Below are 15820 nucleotides of genomic sequence, written 5' to 3'. Positions count from 1 at the left end.
AAAACAAAATAAAACACAGTTACTTTGCACCACCACCGACAGCCTGCGGCATCGACGACGCAACCTGCTCGACCGTCTCGGTAACCTTCTTCTGCATCAACCTCGGATCCTGCGCCATCTTGCTCACGTCCTCAAACCCGTCGCCGATCGCGGGTGTACGAACGCTTCGCGGCGTGCTGTAGTCTGACTCCTCCTGTTGCTGTGGGGCCTGCTGGTAGGTATAGCTCGGTTCGTGAGCGCTCGCGCTATACATACCGCCACTGTTCCCGTACTGCTCCGGGATCGGCGGCGGCGCCAACGACGACGTGGCCGCCGCGTCCTCATCGACTTTCGACCGGCGGCGCGCGGCGGCCTCTCGGCGCGACTTTGCGCGCTTGACGAGACCGAACGGCGCCAGGATTTTCTGCTTGACTGTCGTCGGCTTTGTTGCAGAAGACCCGTCGCTGCTGCTGTCGCCGCTGCCGCTGCTGCTGGTGACGCCGGAGTCGGCGGTCGCGGAGCGGTAGACTGGGTTGCCGGATTTGAGATACTTGACGAGCTCGGGCGTGATGCCGAGTTCTTTGTCGGAAACTTTGGAGGGATCGACTTCGGTCGCGAACGGGCCGCCGTAGGTGGTTGGTTCGCGGAGGAGGTTCTCTAGTAGAGACGCGTTGGGATCGATGTAGCGTCCGGCTGTGGAGCGGACGGCTACTCTCGGGTTCAAGCCGGGAGATACGCCGCCACCGGACATAGTGTAACTGGGCTCAGTGGGCGAGTCTGGCATACCGGTGCTGAAAGAGCGAGGCTCGTGTCCGTCCAACACTTGCACATCAGCGGGAATCGGACGAGGTGCCTTCCTCTTTGGCTCGAGTCCAGCATCTGGCTTTCCGCCGGACATGGGCATATTCGCATCTGTGCCGCCGGCGGGAACGTTAGTGTCGAGAGACGGGATAGGCTCGTCAACGTCCATTCTGACGGTATCTTTCTGCGTCGCGCCTTGAAGTGTACCTCGCTGAAGTGAGCCCTTCCCGGTTTCGCCAGTAGCCTCGGGAACAGTGCTGCAAACGTTCACGTCCGGGTCCATACCCTCACCGCCAGGGACCTTAGAGCTATCAACAATGTCTTTAGCTCTAGGTCCACGAGCAGAAGAATCAGACTCTAAAGGCTTCACTGAAGAATCCTTCGGGTTCCTGGCCTCATCAGCAGGCTTTGACAACGCAGTTCCATCGTTAGTCGTCCCGGTGATGACCTCGTTCTCGTTAAGCACAGACTCGACGCCCTGGTACCCCGACGCGCCCACGGCGCCCAGGATCGCAGCGGCGATCCCAGTTCGTCGCTTGGGTTTCGCGGGAGGAGTCTCTTTGATCGATCGCTCAGTCGGTGTGTCAAGGCCAGTCTTTGACATTCCAGAAGATGGCATCGTGGATGCAGTATCGGGGTGTTCTTTACCGGCCATTCCGGTGCCAGCCATCTCTGGCTTCGGAAGTTCTTGTTGCATGCCTGAATCAGACCGAGGCATACCAGCACCAGTACCAGCAGCAACACCCCCCGCCATGGCCGGTGCTGACATATCCATATCCCGACCACCACTCTTCGGCATCGCTCCAGACTCCGTGCCCGAGGCCGAGATATCCTTACGACTGAAGTGAGAATCGTCATACAGCTTGCTCGGGTCAAACACAGCCTCGGCAGCAGGTTGAGGATCAATCAGCATAGACTTGCTTCGGTTGCGAACAGGTCCGGGAGGCTTGCTGCGCGACGAAGCAGGGTCTGCGCCGGGGGCGGATGATGAGGTGCCCATGCTCTCGGGAAGGGAATCGGATTTCTGATGGGGAGTCTTGCTGTTTTTCATGGAAGCAGCGGCGGTGGCGCCTACTGCGCCTGCAGCGGTGACTCCCGTAGCCATCATTCCAGCTGGACTATCAGCAAAACCACCAGACTTGTCGGACGTCCCAGCAGGGCCGTCTCGCGGCATGTCCCGCGTTCCCGTCTTAGGCGAGGATCCGGCAGAAGGTCCTGCAGAAGAACCCTTGAGACTCTTCATCGCCCCAAGTTCCTTGGAAGGCATACTAGAATTCGCTCCCTTTGAAGAACCCGGACCGCGAGCAACATCCTCTGAGCTTCCAGACGCGCTGTACTGCATACTGCGCTCCTTGGCAGCCGACGACGGCATCGTTCCAGAAGAAGCACCAACCGGTCCAGAAGATCCTCGTTTGCCCGGCAGCATATCGAGCGACTCTGGGGACACGTCCGAATCCGGACCGGAAGCGGGGCTGAGAGTTGGGCTTTTCAAGTCTGCTGCTGTTGGGCGCGATTCCGGGGAGGCAGATGCAGAATCAGGCATGTCACTAGTAGTCGAAGAGCTCTTGCTGGGAGTATCCTTCTGTCCACTCTGCGATTTCGCAAGTCCGACGCCAGCTACACCTGCTGCCGCAGCACCGGCCGCGGCACGACCCGCATTGGCCTTCGAACCACCTGATGTAGGCGTCTCTGAAGAAGGCATTCCAGATGGCATCGACCCAGGCATTTCACCGCCAGCCTTTGAAGGAGCAGATGGCATCGACCCCGGCATGTCACTGCCAGCCTTGGAAGACGGCATCGAACCGTCCGCACCCATGGCCAGCTTCTCGTCACCGCCAGACTTTGAAGAGAACGGCATGGAACCGTCCGCACCCATGGCCATCTTCTCGGCCATCTTCTCAGATACAGGCATATCAGAAATATCGCCCTCAGCCATCTCACCACCGATAGATCGATCCGCGGCGTCTCTCCCAGCGGCACCGGAGATACCATCGAAATCATGAACAGACTTTCCAGCAGGCTTTTCCGACGGAAATCCTCCCGGCACGTTCGCAAGAGGGTTTTCAGCTGCCAACTCGTCCTCAGCAGAAGCATCGACGTCGCCCAGCCCGCGAGACTTTGCGGTCCCACTAGGTTCCTCGTGATCAGCAAACGAGACTCGCTTGCCATGCTTCACAGTCTCATCAGCCGCGACAGAGTCAGCGCTCTTGAGCTGTCCGCTCTTTGTCGAGAGTTTGTCAAGACCGCGAGACATGGAACCGGTTAATCCGCTGCTGATCTTGGACACAAAGTAACCGCAGGAGGTGACCATCGACAGGTCGAGCATGCCGTTGAGGACAGGATGGGTGGTGACGCTGGATTTGCTGCTGCCTCCGCAGAGACCCCAGACGACGGGATAGAGGGACAGGATGGAGGTGACGGCGGCGGCGGTGTAACCCAGAGGACGGATGAATGCTGCGTTGGTACTCATTTTGATGTCTTTCTGGGCACGGGATCGGACGAGGTAGATGCTCATCAGGGTAGCGATCTTTGATAGACAAATGTTAGACACATCGTTGCTAGGCAGTAGAGGAAAGACGTGTACTTACGACTCCAATGATCATATAAGACCATTTGAAACCAAACATCTTCATAGATCCAGCCAAAAACGAAAGGACAGACAGCTCGAGGAGACCAGCGATCATAGCGATGGTTGTAGTCGAAAGCCCGGCAAACATGCCCAAAGCGGCAACAACCAAAGGACAAGCAAGAGCTCTGCCGACGTATCTATTACCCGTATAAAAGATTAATAAATGAGAAGTCATCCTGGAGTATGCGTAGGAAGGCTTACGGTGCGTAAAACACCAACTGTTTATCAGCGGGTGCGAAAGAGCGAGATGCGCTCGAGACGACAGTGTACCCATGGCCGGATGCCACCACGTACGACGACACAGCGATACATATACTCGCAAGCGCAACCAGCCGGTTAACAAGCGGCATGCGCGAAGACTTTGCCTTCAAGAAGATGAAGATCGCAAGGCTGGCGGTGAGCGCCGCGATCACCCACGAGAAGTTGATGACGCTGGTGGGAACCGTGGGCGTCAGGACCGGAGGACTGGCGTGCAGGATCTCCCATTCTTTGCCGGGACGAGGGTTGAGAGCCAGGCGCAGGGCGGCGGGCACTTTACTGGCGAGGCCTTCGGTTTCTGGGGATTCTGGGGTCATGATATTTGTCGGTGAAAGAGATCGTGAGGTAGACAAAGAGTGGGTATTCAGACGAGAAATTTGGCTTGGCTTGGGGTCGCGTATTAAGCCAGAGTGTAGAATAAGAGACAGAGACAGAGAAAAGACATCACGTTCAGGTATTATAACAGTAGACGAGGGCAGAAGATGTGCTACCCACTCGATTGGGGAAACGGGAACCGCAGATCGACCATTTTAGGATGACCAGTCTTTCAGAAGCGTAAAAAAGGGCCAAGAGGGGAGAGCGCGCAAAAAAAAACAGCGTATTGGACGGAGACGGAAGAAACCTGCAAATAGAGTCTGCCGGTCTGAGTTCCGTTCACGCACAACTTTGCATATCACGTTGCATGCCCGGCTGACATACATGACGGGGAGCGGAGCAGATGATCGATGGGCGATCATGGCTGGGCTATTTGCACGTGTATGTATGAAAGCCAAAACTGATGATGATCCCTGGTTTACCAGACCTCCATCGCCCTGACTTCTTGAATACAGCCTGCCAGTCGTGCTGCCGGACCTCTCTTTGCGCACATAAATAACAGAATTGCACAATGTAGAAACAGACGTAGGACCCAGCGAGTTACCGCCGCAAGAATACGAGAGCAGGTCACACCCGGCTGTGATATCGCTGAACAGGATCAAATGATGTCACACCCCCCGAGTTTTTTCTTTCCACAAGTGGGCCAGCGAGCCTTCTTTCTTCCTCGACGAAACTCGACTCGACTCGGAAAGTGGGCTTCCGGGACCGGTCTGCTGCAGGCACCGGATTAACTTATTTCGTTTCCGTGTGATAGCGCAGATCACAGCGGGAAGTTTGGTTTCGGTCGGTGCTTGGCTGGATGGCTGGCTGGTCCTCGACGAGCCGCACCGCCTGCGTCTGCTCCTGCTTTTCTCCCCTTTGAGCATTAGAAAGGTCCTTTACTTGTTAACTAATATACGCCGTATTTATATTCACTATAATTCATAAACAAACACTGGTTGATGTAATAAAGAAAGGATATCAGAATTGCACAAATGTCTCTCCGCCATCCACCACGTCAAAATGAAGAAAACCATCATCTCAAACTTCACAAAGAATAGTTATACCAAAAACACAGACCGTCTCGCTAAACATTCATTTATCCCCCGCGCCAAGTCACAAAGTCCGGCTTGTCTAAGACACGGAGAAAAAGCTTCCTTTCCGACTCGACTTGCCGTTTTTCTTTTTCCGGTACGAAGTAATCGAGTCACCGTGTTCGTCGACCTCGCCTCGCTCCAGGTCCGACGGATTATTGCTATTGCTACGATGGTCTTTTCGATGCTGGTGGTGGTGATGGTGATTGCCGCGACTCGATCCACCGGAGCTCTCGTCACTGCCGCCGTCGTCTTCTGAATCCTCGCCTGAGGAGATAGCGTCCTGCATCGGCATCGACTGAATAATCGTCTTCTTATATCCATGCACCTCACGTACAGACTCCATGATACCGCTGGCGTGGAATTCGCTGTTACTGCTGTTAGGCCAGCCGGCTTCGAAGGTAGGATACTCCGAGCCGTCCAGCAATCTTGAGGTCGAGGTTGCGCTAGCAGGTTCGCTGATGACGGATCCCGGCGTTGTCGTATTGACTCGTTCGTATCCCGCGTTGTTGAAGCTGTTTGAGCGGCTATCGAGATGATTGAGCTCAATAAACGACGGACGGCGCTGGGGACCGTTCTTCGTCGTGCTCGATCCTGAACTGGATGCGCGGCGCGACGAGCTGTTGAACGGATCGCTAGGAGGCTCGGGGGGTCCGTCGAGCAATGCGGCGCTTTCGCTCTCGTGGATGACACCAAAATCGGTGTTGCTAGGACCAGAGTATCTGGAAGAGTTGGTATTCGGGCGGTTGGCATCCAAAGACGTCCGGCGGACGTAATCTTCCATTGCACCGCGCTTGATCTTGACTCGAGAGTTTGCAGTCTGCTTGGGTCTCATAGCAAGGTTGAGAGGCTCCATCTTTGGCATCTGGTTGATGTTGGGATGGGCTGGTTTCGTAACGGCAACAGTTCCAACGGGCGTATTACTGCTCGAAGACTGCGGGGTAGCAATAGCGGAAATGAGAGATTGCACAAGCGGATCTGATCGATCGTTGTTGTTGTTCAAAGGTAAGTGAGAGGTCGAATGGCCTGAGCTTCCTAATTCGTTACTGCTGTTGTTTCCAACAATCACAGAGTTGTGCTGGTGCTGTGCGACAAACTGAGAAGGAAGAGTGCGACGGGTTAACGGCGAGACGTATTTCCGACGGATACCCTGCGAGATATCAATGTAAACGTCAGACTCGTCGACGATCTCTTCGCCAATCAGTTCTTCGATGACATCCTCGAGTGTCAAGACACCCAACGCGCCGTATGCCTCGCCCGGCGCGTCAGACACAAGCATCATATGCGACTTTCCTTCCTGAAAGTAATTGAGAACGTTCAAACATGTCGTATCCGGTCTAGTTTCCGGAAGCGTGGCGAGCGGGAACGAAGACACGGGCTGCGCGTCTTCGGGGTCGTATGAGATGAGGATACGCACGAGGAGCATGCCGATGAAGTTGTAGGGCTCGTCGGGGGTATGGATTGGAATACGAGAGTATCCGGCCTTGAGAATCTCCTCGACAGCTGCCTCGTCGAGAATGCGGTCGGCACTCATGGTGTAGACGTCCTGGATGGGAGTCATGATTGTGCCGACGGGTTTTTCGTTGAGATCCAGAACGGCAGAGATGATGGTGACCTCGTCTCTATTCAGGCGCTCGGATCCCATTGAGCGATGGAGCGAGACAAGAGACTTGAGCTGCGCTTTTCGGTATACGGTGCCGTGGTCTGTTGTAGAAAGTTAGCTAATTATTATGAAAGAATTGGGGGAACAAAGGATTCACACACCTTCTCCTAAAACGCGATCTAACAGTAGAGCGGTAGGGTACGCAACAGGATACATCGCATACATAAGGAACATGACAAACGGCGTAAACAGAGCACCGATAGAAAGACCGTACCGGACCGATACAGACTGGGGAATGACCTCGCCAAAGATGACAATCAAGATAGTCGACGAGACGACGGCCGGCCAGCCACCGCCGAGACAGCGGTCGAGCACGATAGGTAGGGTCTCGTTTGTGATGACGTTGGAGAGAAGCATGGTTACGAGGACCCAGTGCTTGCCCTTTTTGAGCAGGCCGAGAACACGCTGGGCGTTGTGGCGCTCTGAGGAGGTTCCGGTTTCCGTGATGACTTGGAGCTGCAGAGGGAGGTGGAGTTAGTTGTCGAACAGTGACAAAGAATGAGAGCAAAATCAATTGAGAAGTGGCGGGAGCTTACGTATACTTCATCCTGTCCCATAAGGCCAAGAGTGAGTCCTATCGCGAGAAAAAAAATTAGATTATCAGAAAAAGGACCCTTAAGAGATCAACGAGACGCAGCTATGCAGGGGACATATTCGCGACATACCGGCAAAGACACCACCGAGCAAAACAAGGGTCACCGAGATTGCAATAAACACCCAGAACTTGACGCCGTCGAGCTCGTCATCGTCATCGTCGTCATCGTCGTCGTCGCGCGCGTGGAGGTGTCGGTAAGGGTCCTGGACGAGGGAGAATTTGTCTTTGCAGCGGAGGAGGAAGAGCAGGTTAGAAGACAGAAGCAAGCATGTCTTGATCAAAGCAGCCGATGATGAGCGCGAGAGCAATGGGCGGTGCATCTGCTTTGAACGAGGAGAATGAAGAAGGAGCTGAGGAGGTTGAGCAGACAGAGAAACCGGTGAAGATGGCGGACAAAGGAGAAGTCGAAGTCGGCTGCCGTCGAGGACCGACAACGAGCTGCTGCGGCGGCGCGGCACCGGGCACGTGCTGATCACATGACGTCAGCCGGGCTCTGCGGGCTTCCAGGGCGAAGCTTCTTCGGGTCTTTGTCTTCTGTGCTTCTCGCCGCTGCTCAACGACCGAGTATTCAGAGATATTCGGAGATATTCAGCATGTTGCGCACTAACGTTCTATCACGGCTCTACGGGACGAACCTGCTCAACCAGCAGCTCCAGCGCAGAGTCTCGGCAGCAGCTACGGCCTCGCTCTTTGCGCGCCAGCAGCTGCTCGTCCCGGCCACCGCCACATCCTTCAGCCAACGAGTCCGCACGTTCAGCGACAAGCCCAGCAGCAGCGGCAGCGCGACGGCAGAGCACACTCACGAGCACGCACATCAGCACAGCGACAACGGCAGCTGCTGCAACCACAGCCACAGCCATGGCCAGCATGCCGACCACCAGCCCGTGAAGCAGGCAGAGTCGAAGCCGTTCCAGATCCCGATGGACAAGCCGATGTACAACATCACGTTCACATGCACCGTCTGCAAAACGAGATCAAACCACTTCTTCTCAAAACAGGCATACCATCATGGCACGGTCATGGTGCGCTGTCCTGGATGCAAGAACCATCATCTGATGGCAGATCATCTCAAGGTTCGTCATCTCCCACTTCTACACCCGCCACTCCCCCTCAACCTCCCTCAACCTACTAACCTTTCTCTGCTCCACAGATCTTCTCAGACACCCCGGTTACTCTAGAAGACATCCTCAAAGGCCGCGGCCAGCGCATAACCACCGTCAATCTAGAAGACTCGATCCGGCTCAGCAATGAAGAAATCGTCGAGTTGGGCGCGACAAAGGAGATCATTGCCGATGTCACCCAGTTCGTCGTCGCGGCCCCGGATCCCTCAAAAGTTTGATTGTTTGCTGTTTATCTTTTGCTCTGGCGTTGGATCTAATGATGTATCATATATTTCTTCTTTTTGTACATAATTCCCTACTATCACTTGTACTATAACATCTAAGCTACAAATCGAGTCTTTTTAGATCTCACTTTCTGAATATGGCTATATCTATTTATTTTGTGAATCGGAAACTGGCAAGGATATAGAATGACTAAAGAAACAATACACAACAAAAAAAAACAATCCTGTAAAACCGTGTTGATGACGCATGACATTTTGTTATACGAGGTAAGTAAAAGCATCTACTTGATTAGAATGCAACCTCTTGTGGACAACTTTCGTCAAATATCTACTCCTGCATAGTACGCACCATGTAAGTAGTCGACATTTGACGAAAAACAAATATAAAAATCGGAGCAAGCAAAGATATCCCAACATATTGATAAACAAGAACGACAAACATACTAAACCAGAAACATTAAGAAACAGAAGAAAAAGTGTGCAGAGATCTCATATCATACGACAGACCCGGCGCGAATAAAAGCAGGATTGCTATTATAGAAGAAAAGAACAAACAAGAACATAGATTGAGATGTAGATTATGCCCGCGTCCTGACATTCTTCGCCATAAACTGAGCACCAATATCTCCTCGTCCTTGTGCCGAAGCATACTTAACCCCTCCGCTCATCATATCATTTCCCTTCCGCATGGGCTGAGATTGGTGGCCAACAAAGTAAGCGTGCTTGAGAGCACGCTTGGCAGAGATACGACCGGCAGGGTCGTAAACGAGACAGGCCTAATTCACATATAAAGTTAGCACTTCACTTCAGCACTCTACACCAACAACAACTTACCTCGAGAAGGTTGATTCCATCCGAATCAAGAGCAGGGATATGAGCCGCGAGATCCTTGCGGCTCCACTGAGGAAAGGTAGTCTTGAAATCAGGCAGCAACGAAACGCCCGGCCAGACGTCCTCGTCAGGAGTTCCGAGTAATCTGAAAATCTTGAAAATCTCATCAATCTCAGAATCTCCCGGGAAGAGCGGCTTGCGGGTGACCATCTCGGCAAAGATACAGCCGATCGACCAGATGTCGACGCCGATCGAGTACTGGCGGCCGCCAAGCAGGATCTCAGGAGATCGGTACCAGAGCGTGACAACCTCGTGGGTGTAGACGCGAAGAGGAACGCCAAAGGCACGCGCGAGACCGAAATCGGCAAGCTTGAGGTTGCCCTCCTTGTCGATCAGCAGGTTTTGTGGCTTGAGATCTCTGTGCAGGATTCTGTGTGCGTGGAGGTAGTTTGTGCCCTGGACGAGCTGCGACATGAAGCGCTTGATCATATCCGCGCCCAGCCCGACGTTCTGGGGGATGGCTTCCATGTATTTTTTAAGGTCGAGATCGAGGAACTCAAACACGAGGTAGAGCTTGTGGCTGTCCGAGTGCACGATGTTGAGGAGCTCGACGATGTTTTCGTTGCGCATCTCGCGCAGAAGCGAGATCTCGCGGATAGCGGTCGAGGGCACGCCCTCGTCTTCGGCCTCGAGACGGATTTTCTTGAGCGCGACGACGCGATTATTGTTTGTCGTGTCGCGTGCTTTGTAGACGACGCCATAGGTGCCTGATCGGGTGGTGAGTGTTAGATTGTGTGTAGAAGAAGAGAGATGAATAAATCAAAAGGAATAGAAGAGGAGAAGTCAGACAGAATACATACCCTCACCAATCTTCTCAAGCTTGTGGAAATCCGACAGTTCGACCATTGTTGTTTATATACGAGTTTTGCAGTAAAATAGCAAAGGAAATAGATACAAAGCTATTGCAAGACAAACACAGCAAACACACGAGCAGAATACGGCAGGCTAAACACCAGCAAACACAATCTTAGGGATATCGCAGGTTATTATGGGATAATCCAGTCACTCGTCCTGAAGCAAAACAAACAGAGCAAAGCAGAAGGAAGACGTGAGGCTCAGCAACGCCCCCTTCGCTGTTGTCTGTTGACTATTCGCTCGATCGGGCGTAGTCTCCTCCAGCCACATGCACTGCCACTTGTGGCGCGCACAGGAACGCGTAGAGCGGCTCTGGTCCGTTATGTAAGCGATTAGTCAGATGCTTGTTTGCTGCTGTCAGCCACAGCTTCTATCGACCCTCGTCGACCGTGCTGGCACTTCCCGAGTTCTTCCCTGCGCTCTCTGATATTCTCTGCGGGTTCCTCTCAGTAGCTGCTTCTGGTTGTCTGATTGCGAACGCGTTGTTCAGTTAATTTGACCGCTTTTCAGCATCTCAGCGGTATCTTGGTCTGACGAATATCCGGGGTAGTAGTTCTACTTAGGCTCTTCCGGCAGACCCCGATACAGTACAGCATATCAGAGCGCCAGGCCGCTTTGTCCATAGAAACAGACTCCACCGCTTTAAGTCTTCTTTCATCCCTCAGACATGAAGGACTTTCTTGCCATTGAGTACCCTCCTGCCGTGCAGGAGACCTTGACGACGGTCTGCAACGCAATCGGCCTCCCGATGCTCGCACCTCACATCCACGAGGTCGTCCTTGCCTTTGCGCTCTACCACGGCCTCTTCCTCATGGGTCCGCTCTTCAACTCTGCTTTCAGCTCGTACAAGACCATGCCCAGACGCACGCGCATCAATTTCGACATCCACGTCGTCTCGCAGGTGCAATGCCTGCTCATCATCGCCCTCGCGTTCCCTGCCTTCTTCGACCCCGAGCTCAAGGTCGATCATCTGTTTGCGTACTCGCCCTACGGCGGCTTGGTCTACGCTTTTGCTGTCGGATACTTTGCTTGGGACTCTTACATCAGTCTCAAGTACATCAATTGGTTCGGTATCGGTTTTGCCGTCCACGGAATTGCTTCGGTCAGCGTCTTTCTTCTCAGCTTTGTACGTCCCACTTCACATCTCGACTTTGCAGGTGCTCAACTAACAATCTTCCTCTCTGCAGAGACCATTCCTGATGTACTACGGCCCCGTCTTTCTCATGTTTGAAATCTCAACGCCGTTCCTGAACGTGCACTGGTTCACGAGCCATCTCCCTCCAAACACTGTCCCGGAGAAAGTCCAGCTCGTGAACGGCGTCCTCCTCCTGCTCTCGTTCTTCCTCGCTCGTCTGGTCTGGGGCTTTGCGTCTGCTGGCGTTCTTATCTATGACTTCTACAAGGCGTGGGGCGATCCTCGCATGCCGTTTTGGTTGCCGTGTTTCGTCCTTACATCGAACCTGTCCCTTGACTTCCTCAACGTATGTCTCATTACCTTATCCTAAACTACGACAGAAGCTAATCTTTCGATTTATAGGTCTACTGGTTCTCAAAGATGATCAAGGCAGTCCAGCGCCGTCTCGACTCAAACAAGAAGCACAAGCCCGACAACCCGGACCTCTTGACTGAGGAAGAAGATATCAAAGGCCACAAGATGGAATGACAGTCCGCCGCTCAGAGTGCTGTCTAAGGAGAGAGCAAGTTTGAAGAAAACGAAAAAAAAAAGATCAGCTAGTTATGAAGAAGATTATGATACAGATGAAAAATGTCAAGGAAAAGTGATATAAAAAAATAGAGTGGACGAAGAAGGTGGAGGAGGCGAGGAGAACCAGCAAAGAATAAACTAACGCGCTCTCTTCAAAGCGTGTACTTCTGGGTGCAGAATGATTATACCGATTTCTTATCAATAGGGTCTGTTTTTGAGAACAAAACAGCAACCAGACAGAACGTTCGGGCTTTATGTGTTTATTGTATCTATATTTATGATGTATGTAGGTAGATGAAGCACTGGTGGTGCCGTAAAAGCAGCTTTTGCATACAAATATACTAATTTTACGAGATCACAACGTTTATTCGGAAACTTGACTTGAATTAGAATTCATTATGTACATAGTATCAAGCAGATTGGGGTTTCATGCTTCACACACCACACCATCCATATATACATCCGCAGCACTTCTCTTACAGCTGATCACGGCATGAGCACCTGAGGCTTCACAGGCGTAGCAGCAGCAGCAGCCGCGTTCCTCTTCTGCAAGAGCTGCAGCACCTCTGCTCTGGGCTTACGTAGCCTGATGCAGAGAATAAGCACCTCCGTCAGCAACGCGAGACTGGTAGCCTGGTGCGCGGCCGCGAGCGGGATCGGGACGAGGTACCAGAGTGTGGAGATACCAAGCGCGACCTGCAAGGTGACGAATCCGATGACGCCATGCGAGGCCTTGAAGACGGAGCGCGGGAGCAGACCGCGCTTGTTGAGGAGGGTGGAGTAGATGTGGAAAGCGACGATGGAGCAGAAGGAGGTGGTGGCGAGGATGCGGTGCTCGAGTTGCACGGTCGCAGGGTTCTCGAGCATATTGCGCCAGATGAGGTCGGAGTCGTCGCGCGAGCGGGAGTAGTAGGTCGAGAAGATTTCGGATGTGGGGGGGATAAGGCCTTCGCCCATGAACGGGAAGTCGTTGTAGATCAGTCCAGCGTCGAGTCCGGCCACGAAGGCGCCTTGCAGACAACACTCGTTAGATTGTGATTCGATACTAAAAGTAAGAGACGAGGAGAAAACTTACCAGACATGGCGGTTGTAAACACGAGAGCAAGAAGTCCGGCAGCAAGAAGCTTATACTTTCTCAGCGCAGGATTACTCAATTTCGAAGCCAGCGCAACCGCTTCCTGCGGACTCTTCATCCACTTATTCTCCTTCAAGACCTCGAGCCCGGTCCAGAGCATCGACAGATAGACCACGAACGCGAGCCCGAGGTGGGTCGCCAGTCTGTACTGCGACACGCGCGGGTGGCTGTCCTTGTACTTGCCGTCGATGCCGTCGTCGGCGAGGAAATGGTCCGACAAGCCGGATTTGACCATCCACCAGCCGATGAAGCCCTGGAATCCAATCAAGCCCGCGATAGCCGCGATCCGCTTCGTGACGCGCGCCGAGACGCGGCCGCGGGCGATGAAGTACGCGCCCGGGAGCACAAACACAAGACCGATCATGCGGCCCCACAGGCGATGGGACCATTCCATGAAGAATATAAACTTGAACTCATCAAGCGTCATGTTTGAGTTCAACAGCTTGAACTCGGGCGACGCGCGGTACTTTTCGAATTCGGCCTCCCAGTCCTGCTGCGTCAAGGGCGGGATCGAGCCGGTGACGGGCTTCCACTCTGTTATCGACAGGCCGGACTCGGTGAGTCGCGTCAGGCCGCCGATGACGACGATGCCAAAGACGAGGAATGAGGTGCCGATCAGCCAGACGCCGACGCTGCGGTCAGTCAACACTTTCTTGACTCGCGGCGCAGCTGTGGTATCGGTAACAGGAGCAGCTGTGGCGGGACTAGCAATGCTGTTGAGTAGCTGACGCGAAGTCGAAAACATTCGCCGAGCAAAACTTCCACTGCTACTACTGCTGCGAGTAGCCAGCGACGAGAACTGCCGCGATTTGTTGTACATCATTTTTCCCGCGCCCGCACCCCCGGCTGCCAATAAACCAAAACTTCCAAGACCAGAGCTACCACCAGCAGACTTTGCCGCCAGCGCCAGTGTCTCGTTAAACTCACGCGCACGGGTGGCAGACAAGGCAGTGAACGGCCGTCCGGCGGTCGCGCTGATATCGCTGCGCGAGCAAGTCTTGCCAAACAGCAGCGCCTGCTGCAGCCTTGCGTTGTGGGCGAAGAATAACGCCGGTCGAGCTAATTCTTTCACCATATTCGTCTTCCTTTCTTCTTCCTTATCTCTTTTCTTATATCTCTGGGCTCACTGCGAAACAACAGCGCTGCGGGTCGAGGAAGGTCGAGTCGGGAGTTTAGAAGATTTCTTCGGGGAGTTTTAAATGCGCTGGTTTTATGCGGTTGTGCCGATGGTCAGCGTATGGCATGATCTCCAATTCTCGCTGACCGCACCACCTCCGCCCGAGCTGAGTCGTCTTCTAAGCCGCTCAATTGCTATGAAATATTTATAAAGTAGATATCTGCTTTAACTATTTCCAACTTCACTCAACTAAACAAAACCACCGCCAATTCCCACATCCTCCACCCACCCATCACTTCTTGAAATATCACGTGATATACAAATATTGATGAGCCGCATCATCTGCGGCACGTGGGCGAGGGCTAATCTCCGCATCGGCCTGGGCTCGGCCTGCTTTGACTACTTCTCTTTATTGTTGAACTCTGGCATTTGCACAAAAGGCTGAGATCTGCTGAATTACTTGATACTTCTGATAAAAGCAGAAAGAAGAAAGAATGTCGATCAAGACATCTGCCGCGCTGATCTCGGCGCTCAAGTCGTTCGCTACATGTGATGTTCGTCTGCACCTCTTTCACGTTCAGCCTGCTTCGAAAGCTGACCTTTTGCCTGTTTTGTAGATCGGGGACGCGCTCGTGAAGCTCAAGGTTCCGTTTGGAGGGTTTCTGGATGGAATTACAATGTTCTCGCCTGAGCGGCAGGCCGGGCCGACGAAGATCTTTGGCGAGGCGATTACGGTGAAGGTAGGCTGCTTTAATGCTTGGGAGTATTTGATTGTGGTGCTGATTGTCGTGTTTCTATAGATGGTTGACGCAAGTGATAAGACGAGTCCCTCGCTGCCAAAGCACTTTGTAAGTACTCTTTGCTGCTTGGTGGAGAGAATGTGCTGACAGCGTACTAGTGCGATTACAACGAATCCGGCAAGATCATGTTCATCTCCCAGCCCAAAGGCATGTACTCCGCCTGCTGGGGCGGCCTAATGACCACCCGCGCCAAACACCTCGGCGCGCCCGGTGTCATCGTCGACGGCCGCTTCCGCGACATCCTTGAGCAGCGCGAGATGGGTTTCCCCGTCTTTGCGCGCGACATCTCGATCCTGGGCTCGAACGGCTTCACGCGCGCGAGCGAGGTCAACGTGCCCGTGCAGGTCAAGGACGAGCTCTGGATCGAGCCCGGGGATTTCCTCATGGGCGACGCGGATGGTGTGGTTGTGATTCCGGCGGGGAAGGTCGAGCAGGTGGTTGAGCTTTGTACGGAGAGGAAGAGGATTGATGATTTGACTTTCGAGGCGTTGCATAATGGGGAGCCGATCGGGGAGGCGATCAAGCGGTTGAGGAAGGCGTAGATGACCTTTCCTTCTGTTTAGTGTAGTCTGTTCTCTGTTTATTTTGGTATACAACTC

The 15820-nt window shown here is 53.4% G+C and overlaps 7 protein-coding genes across 7 annotated transcripts; 3 read left to right on the top strand and 4 right to left on the bottom strand.

Annotated features, from left to right (window-relative positions):
- Positions 1-19: 19 nt before the first annotated feature.
- Positions 20-3984, bottom strand: BZA70DRAFT_290600 (uncharacterized protein; the record flags this gene model as incomplete). Its single annotated transcript, XM_064914222.1, has 3 exons — positions 20-3307; positions 3369-3546; positions 3611-3984. 3 exons carry the CDS (start codon positions 3982-3984, stop codon positions 20-22), a joined length of 3840 nt encoding a protein of 1279 aa, XP_064767083.1.
- A 1047-nt stretch (positions 3985-5031) lies between these two features.
- On the bottom strand, positions 5032-7592 carry BZA70DRAFT_199489 (uncharacterized protein). Its single transcript, XM_064910109.1, has 3 exons — positions 7315-7592; positions 6880-7234; positions 5032-6819 (listed from the first exon to the last, which is right to left on the bottom strand). The coding sequence occupies exons 1-3, from the start codon at positions 7333-7335 to the stop codon at positions 5156-5158; spliced, it is 2040 nt and encodes a 679-aa protein (XP_064767082.1). The 5' UTR covers positions 7336-7592; the 3' UTR covers positions 5032-5155.
- Positions 7593-7966: 374 nt separating this feature from the next.
- Positions 7967-8712, top strand: BZA70DRAFT_290598 (DNL zinc finger-domain-containing protein; the record flags this gene model as incomplete). Its single annotated transcript, XM_064914221.1, has 2 exons — positions 7967-8446; positions 8524-8712. The coding sequence occupies 2 exons, from the start codon at positions 7967-7969 to the stop codon at positions 8710-8712; spliced, it is 669 nt and encodes a 222-aa protein (XP_064767081.1).
- A 123-nt stretch (positions 8713-8835) lies between these two features.
- Positions 8836-10629, bottom strand: BZA70DRAFT_296390 (kinase-like domain-containing protein). The gene is made up of 3 exons (XM_064914528.1): positions 10410-10629; positions 9553-10316; positions 8836-9494 (listed from the first exon to the last, which is right to left on the bottom strand). Exons 1-3 carry the CDS (start codon positions 10453-10455, stop codon positions 9297-9299), a joined length of 1008 nt encoding a protein of 335 aa, XP_064767080.1. The 5' UTR covers positions 10456-10629; the 3' UTR covers positions 8836-9296.
- Positions 10630-10782: 153 nt separating this feature from the next.
- Positions 10783-12530, top strand: BZA70DRAFT_281380 (TLC domain-containing protein). Its single transcript, XM_064913110.1, has 3 exons — positions 10783-11590; positions 11652-11945; positions 12002-12530. The coding sequence occupies exons 1-3, from the start codon at positions 11132-11134 to the stop codon at positions 12125-12127; spliced, it is 879 nt and encodes a 292-aa protein (XP_064767079.1). The 5' UTR covers positions 10783-11131; the 3' UTR covers positions 12128-12530.
- On the bottom strand, positions 12531-14468 carry BZA70DRAFT_259041 (cytochrome oxidase assembly protein-domain-containing protein). Its single transcript, XM_064910849.1, has 2 exons — positions 13245-14468; positions 12531-13179 (listed from the first exon to the last, which is right to left on the bottom strand). The coding sequence occupies exons 1-2, from the start codon at positions 14377-14379 to the stop codon at positions 12656-12658; spliced, it is 1659 nt and encodes a 552-aa protein (XP_064767078.1). The 5' UTR covers positions 14380-14468; the 3' UTR covers positions 12531-12655.
- A 170-nt stretch (positions 14469-14638) lies between these two features.
- BZA70DRAFT_199383 (ribonuclease E inhibitor RraA/Dimethylmenaquinone methyltransferase) lies at positions 14639-15817 on the top strand. Its single transcript, XM_064910108.1, has 4 exons — positions 14639-14975; positions 15039-15161; positions 15222-15269; positions 15320-15817. Exons 1-4 carry the CDS (start codon positions 14916-14918, stop codon positions 15761-15763), a joined length of 675 nt encoding a protein of 224 aa, XP_064767077.1. The 5' UTR covers positions 14639-14915; the 3' UTR covers positions 15764-15817.
- The last annotated feature ends 3 nt before the right edge of the window (positions 15818-15820 follow it).

Source organism: Myxozyma melibiosi, assembly GCF_037950935.1.
Source record: "Myxozyma melibiosi strain Phaff 52-87 chromosome Unknown BZA70scaffold_9, whole genome shotgun sequence".
Lineage (NCBI taxonomy): Eukaryota > Fungi > Ascomycota > Lipomycetes > Lipomycetales > Lipomycetaceae > Myxozyma > Myxozyma melibiosi.
Note: the sequence above shows the minus strand (reverse complement) of the source record. Positions and strands in the feature narration are given on the sequence as shown.

Coding starts and splice junctions, on each gene's coding strand:
- BZA70DRAFT_199489 (XM_064910109.1), bottom strand. CDS start 7,335: ATGGGACAGGATGAAGTATAC. Junction 7,235..7,314: donor TGGGACAGGATGAAGTATAC/GTAAGCTCCCGC, acceptor CTCCCTCTGCAG/CTCCAAGTCATCACGGAAAC. Junction 6,820..6,879: donor AGATCGCGTTTTAGGAGAAG/GTGTGTGAATCC, acceptor TTTCTACAACAG/ACCACGGCACCGTATACCGA.
- BZA70DRAFT_296390 (XM_064914528.1), bottom strand. CDS start 10,455: ATGGTCGAACTGTCGGATTTCCACAAGCTTGAGAAGATTGGTGAGG. Junction 10,317..10,409: donor GCTTGAGAAGATTGGTGAGG/GTATGTATTCTG, acceptor CCACCCGATCAG/GCACCTATGGCGTCGTCTAC. Junction 9,495..9,552: donor ATGGAATCAACCTTCTCGAG/GTAAGTTGTTGT, acceptor TATGTGAATTAG/GCCTGTCTCGTTTACGACCC.
- BZA70DRAFT_281380 (XM_064913110.1), top strand. CDS start 11,132: ATGAAGGACTTTCTTGCCATTGAGTACCCTCCTGCCGTGCAGGAGACC. Junction 11,591..11,651: donor GCGTCTTTCTTCTCAGCTTT/GTACGTCCCACT, acceptor TCCTCTCTGCAG/AGACCATTCCTGATGTACTA. Junction 11,946..12,001: donor TGTCCCTTGACTTCCTCAAC/GTATGTCTCATT, acceptor TTCGATTTATAG/GTCTACTGGTTCTCAAAGAT.
- BZA70DRAFT_259041 (XM_064910849.1), bottom strand. CDS start 14,379: ATGGTGAAAGAATTAGCTCGACCGGCGTTATTCTTCGCCCACAACGCA. Junction 13,180..13,244: donor GTTTACAACCGCCATGTCTG/GTAAGTTTTCTC, acceptor GTTGTCTGCAAG/GCGCCTTCGTGGCCGGACTC.
- BZA70DRAFT_199383 (XM_064910108.1), top strand. CDS start 14,916: ATGTCGATCAAGACATCTGCCGCGCTGATCTCGGCGCTCAAGTCGTTC. Junction 15,162..15,221: donor GCGAGGCGATTACGGTGAAG/GTAGGCTGCTTT, acceptor GTGTTTCTATAG/ATGGTTGACGCAAGTGATAA. Junction 15,270..15,319: donor CCTCGCTGCCAAAGCACTTT/GTAAGTACTCTT, acceptor ACAGCGTACTAG/TGCGATTACAACGAATCCGG.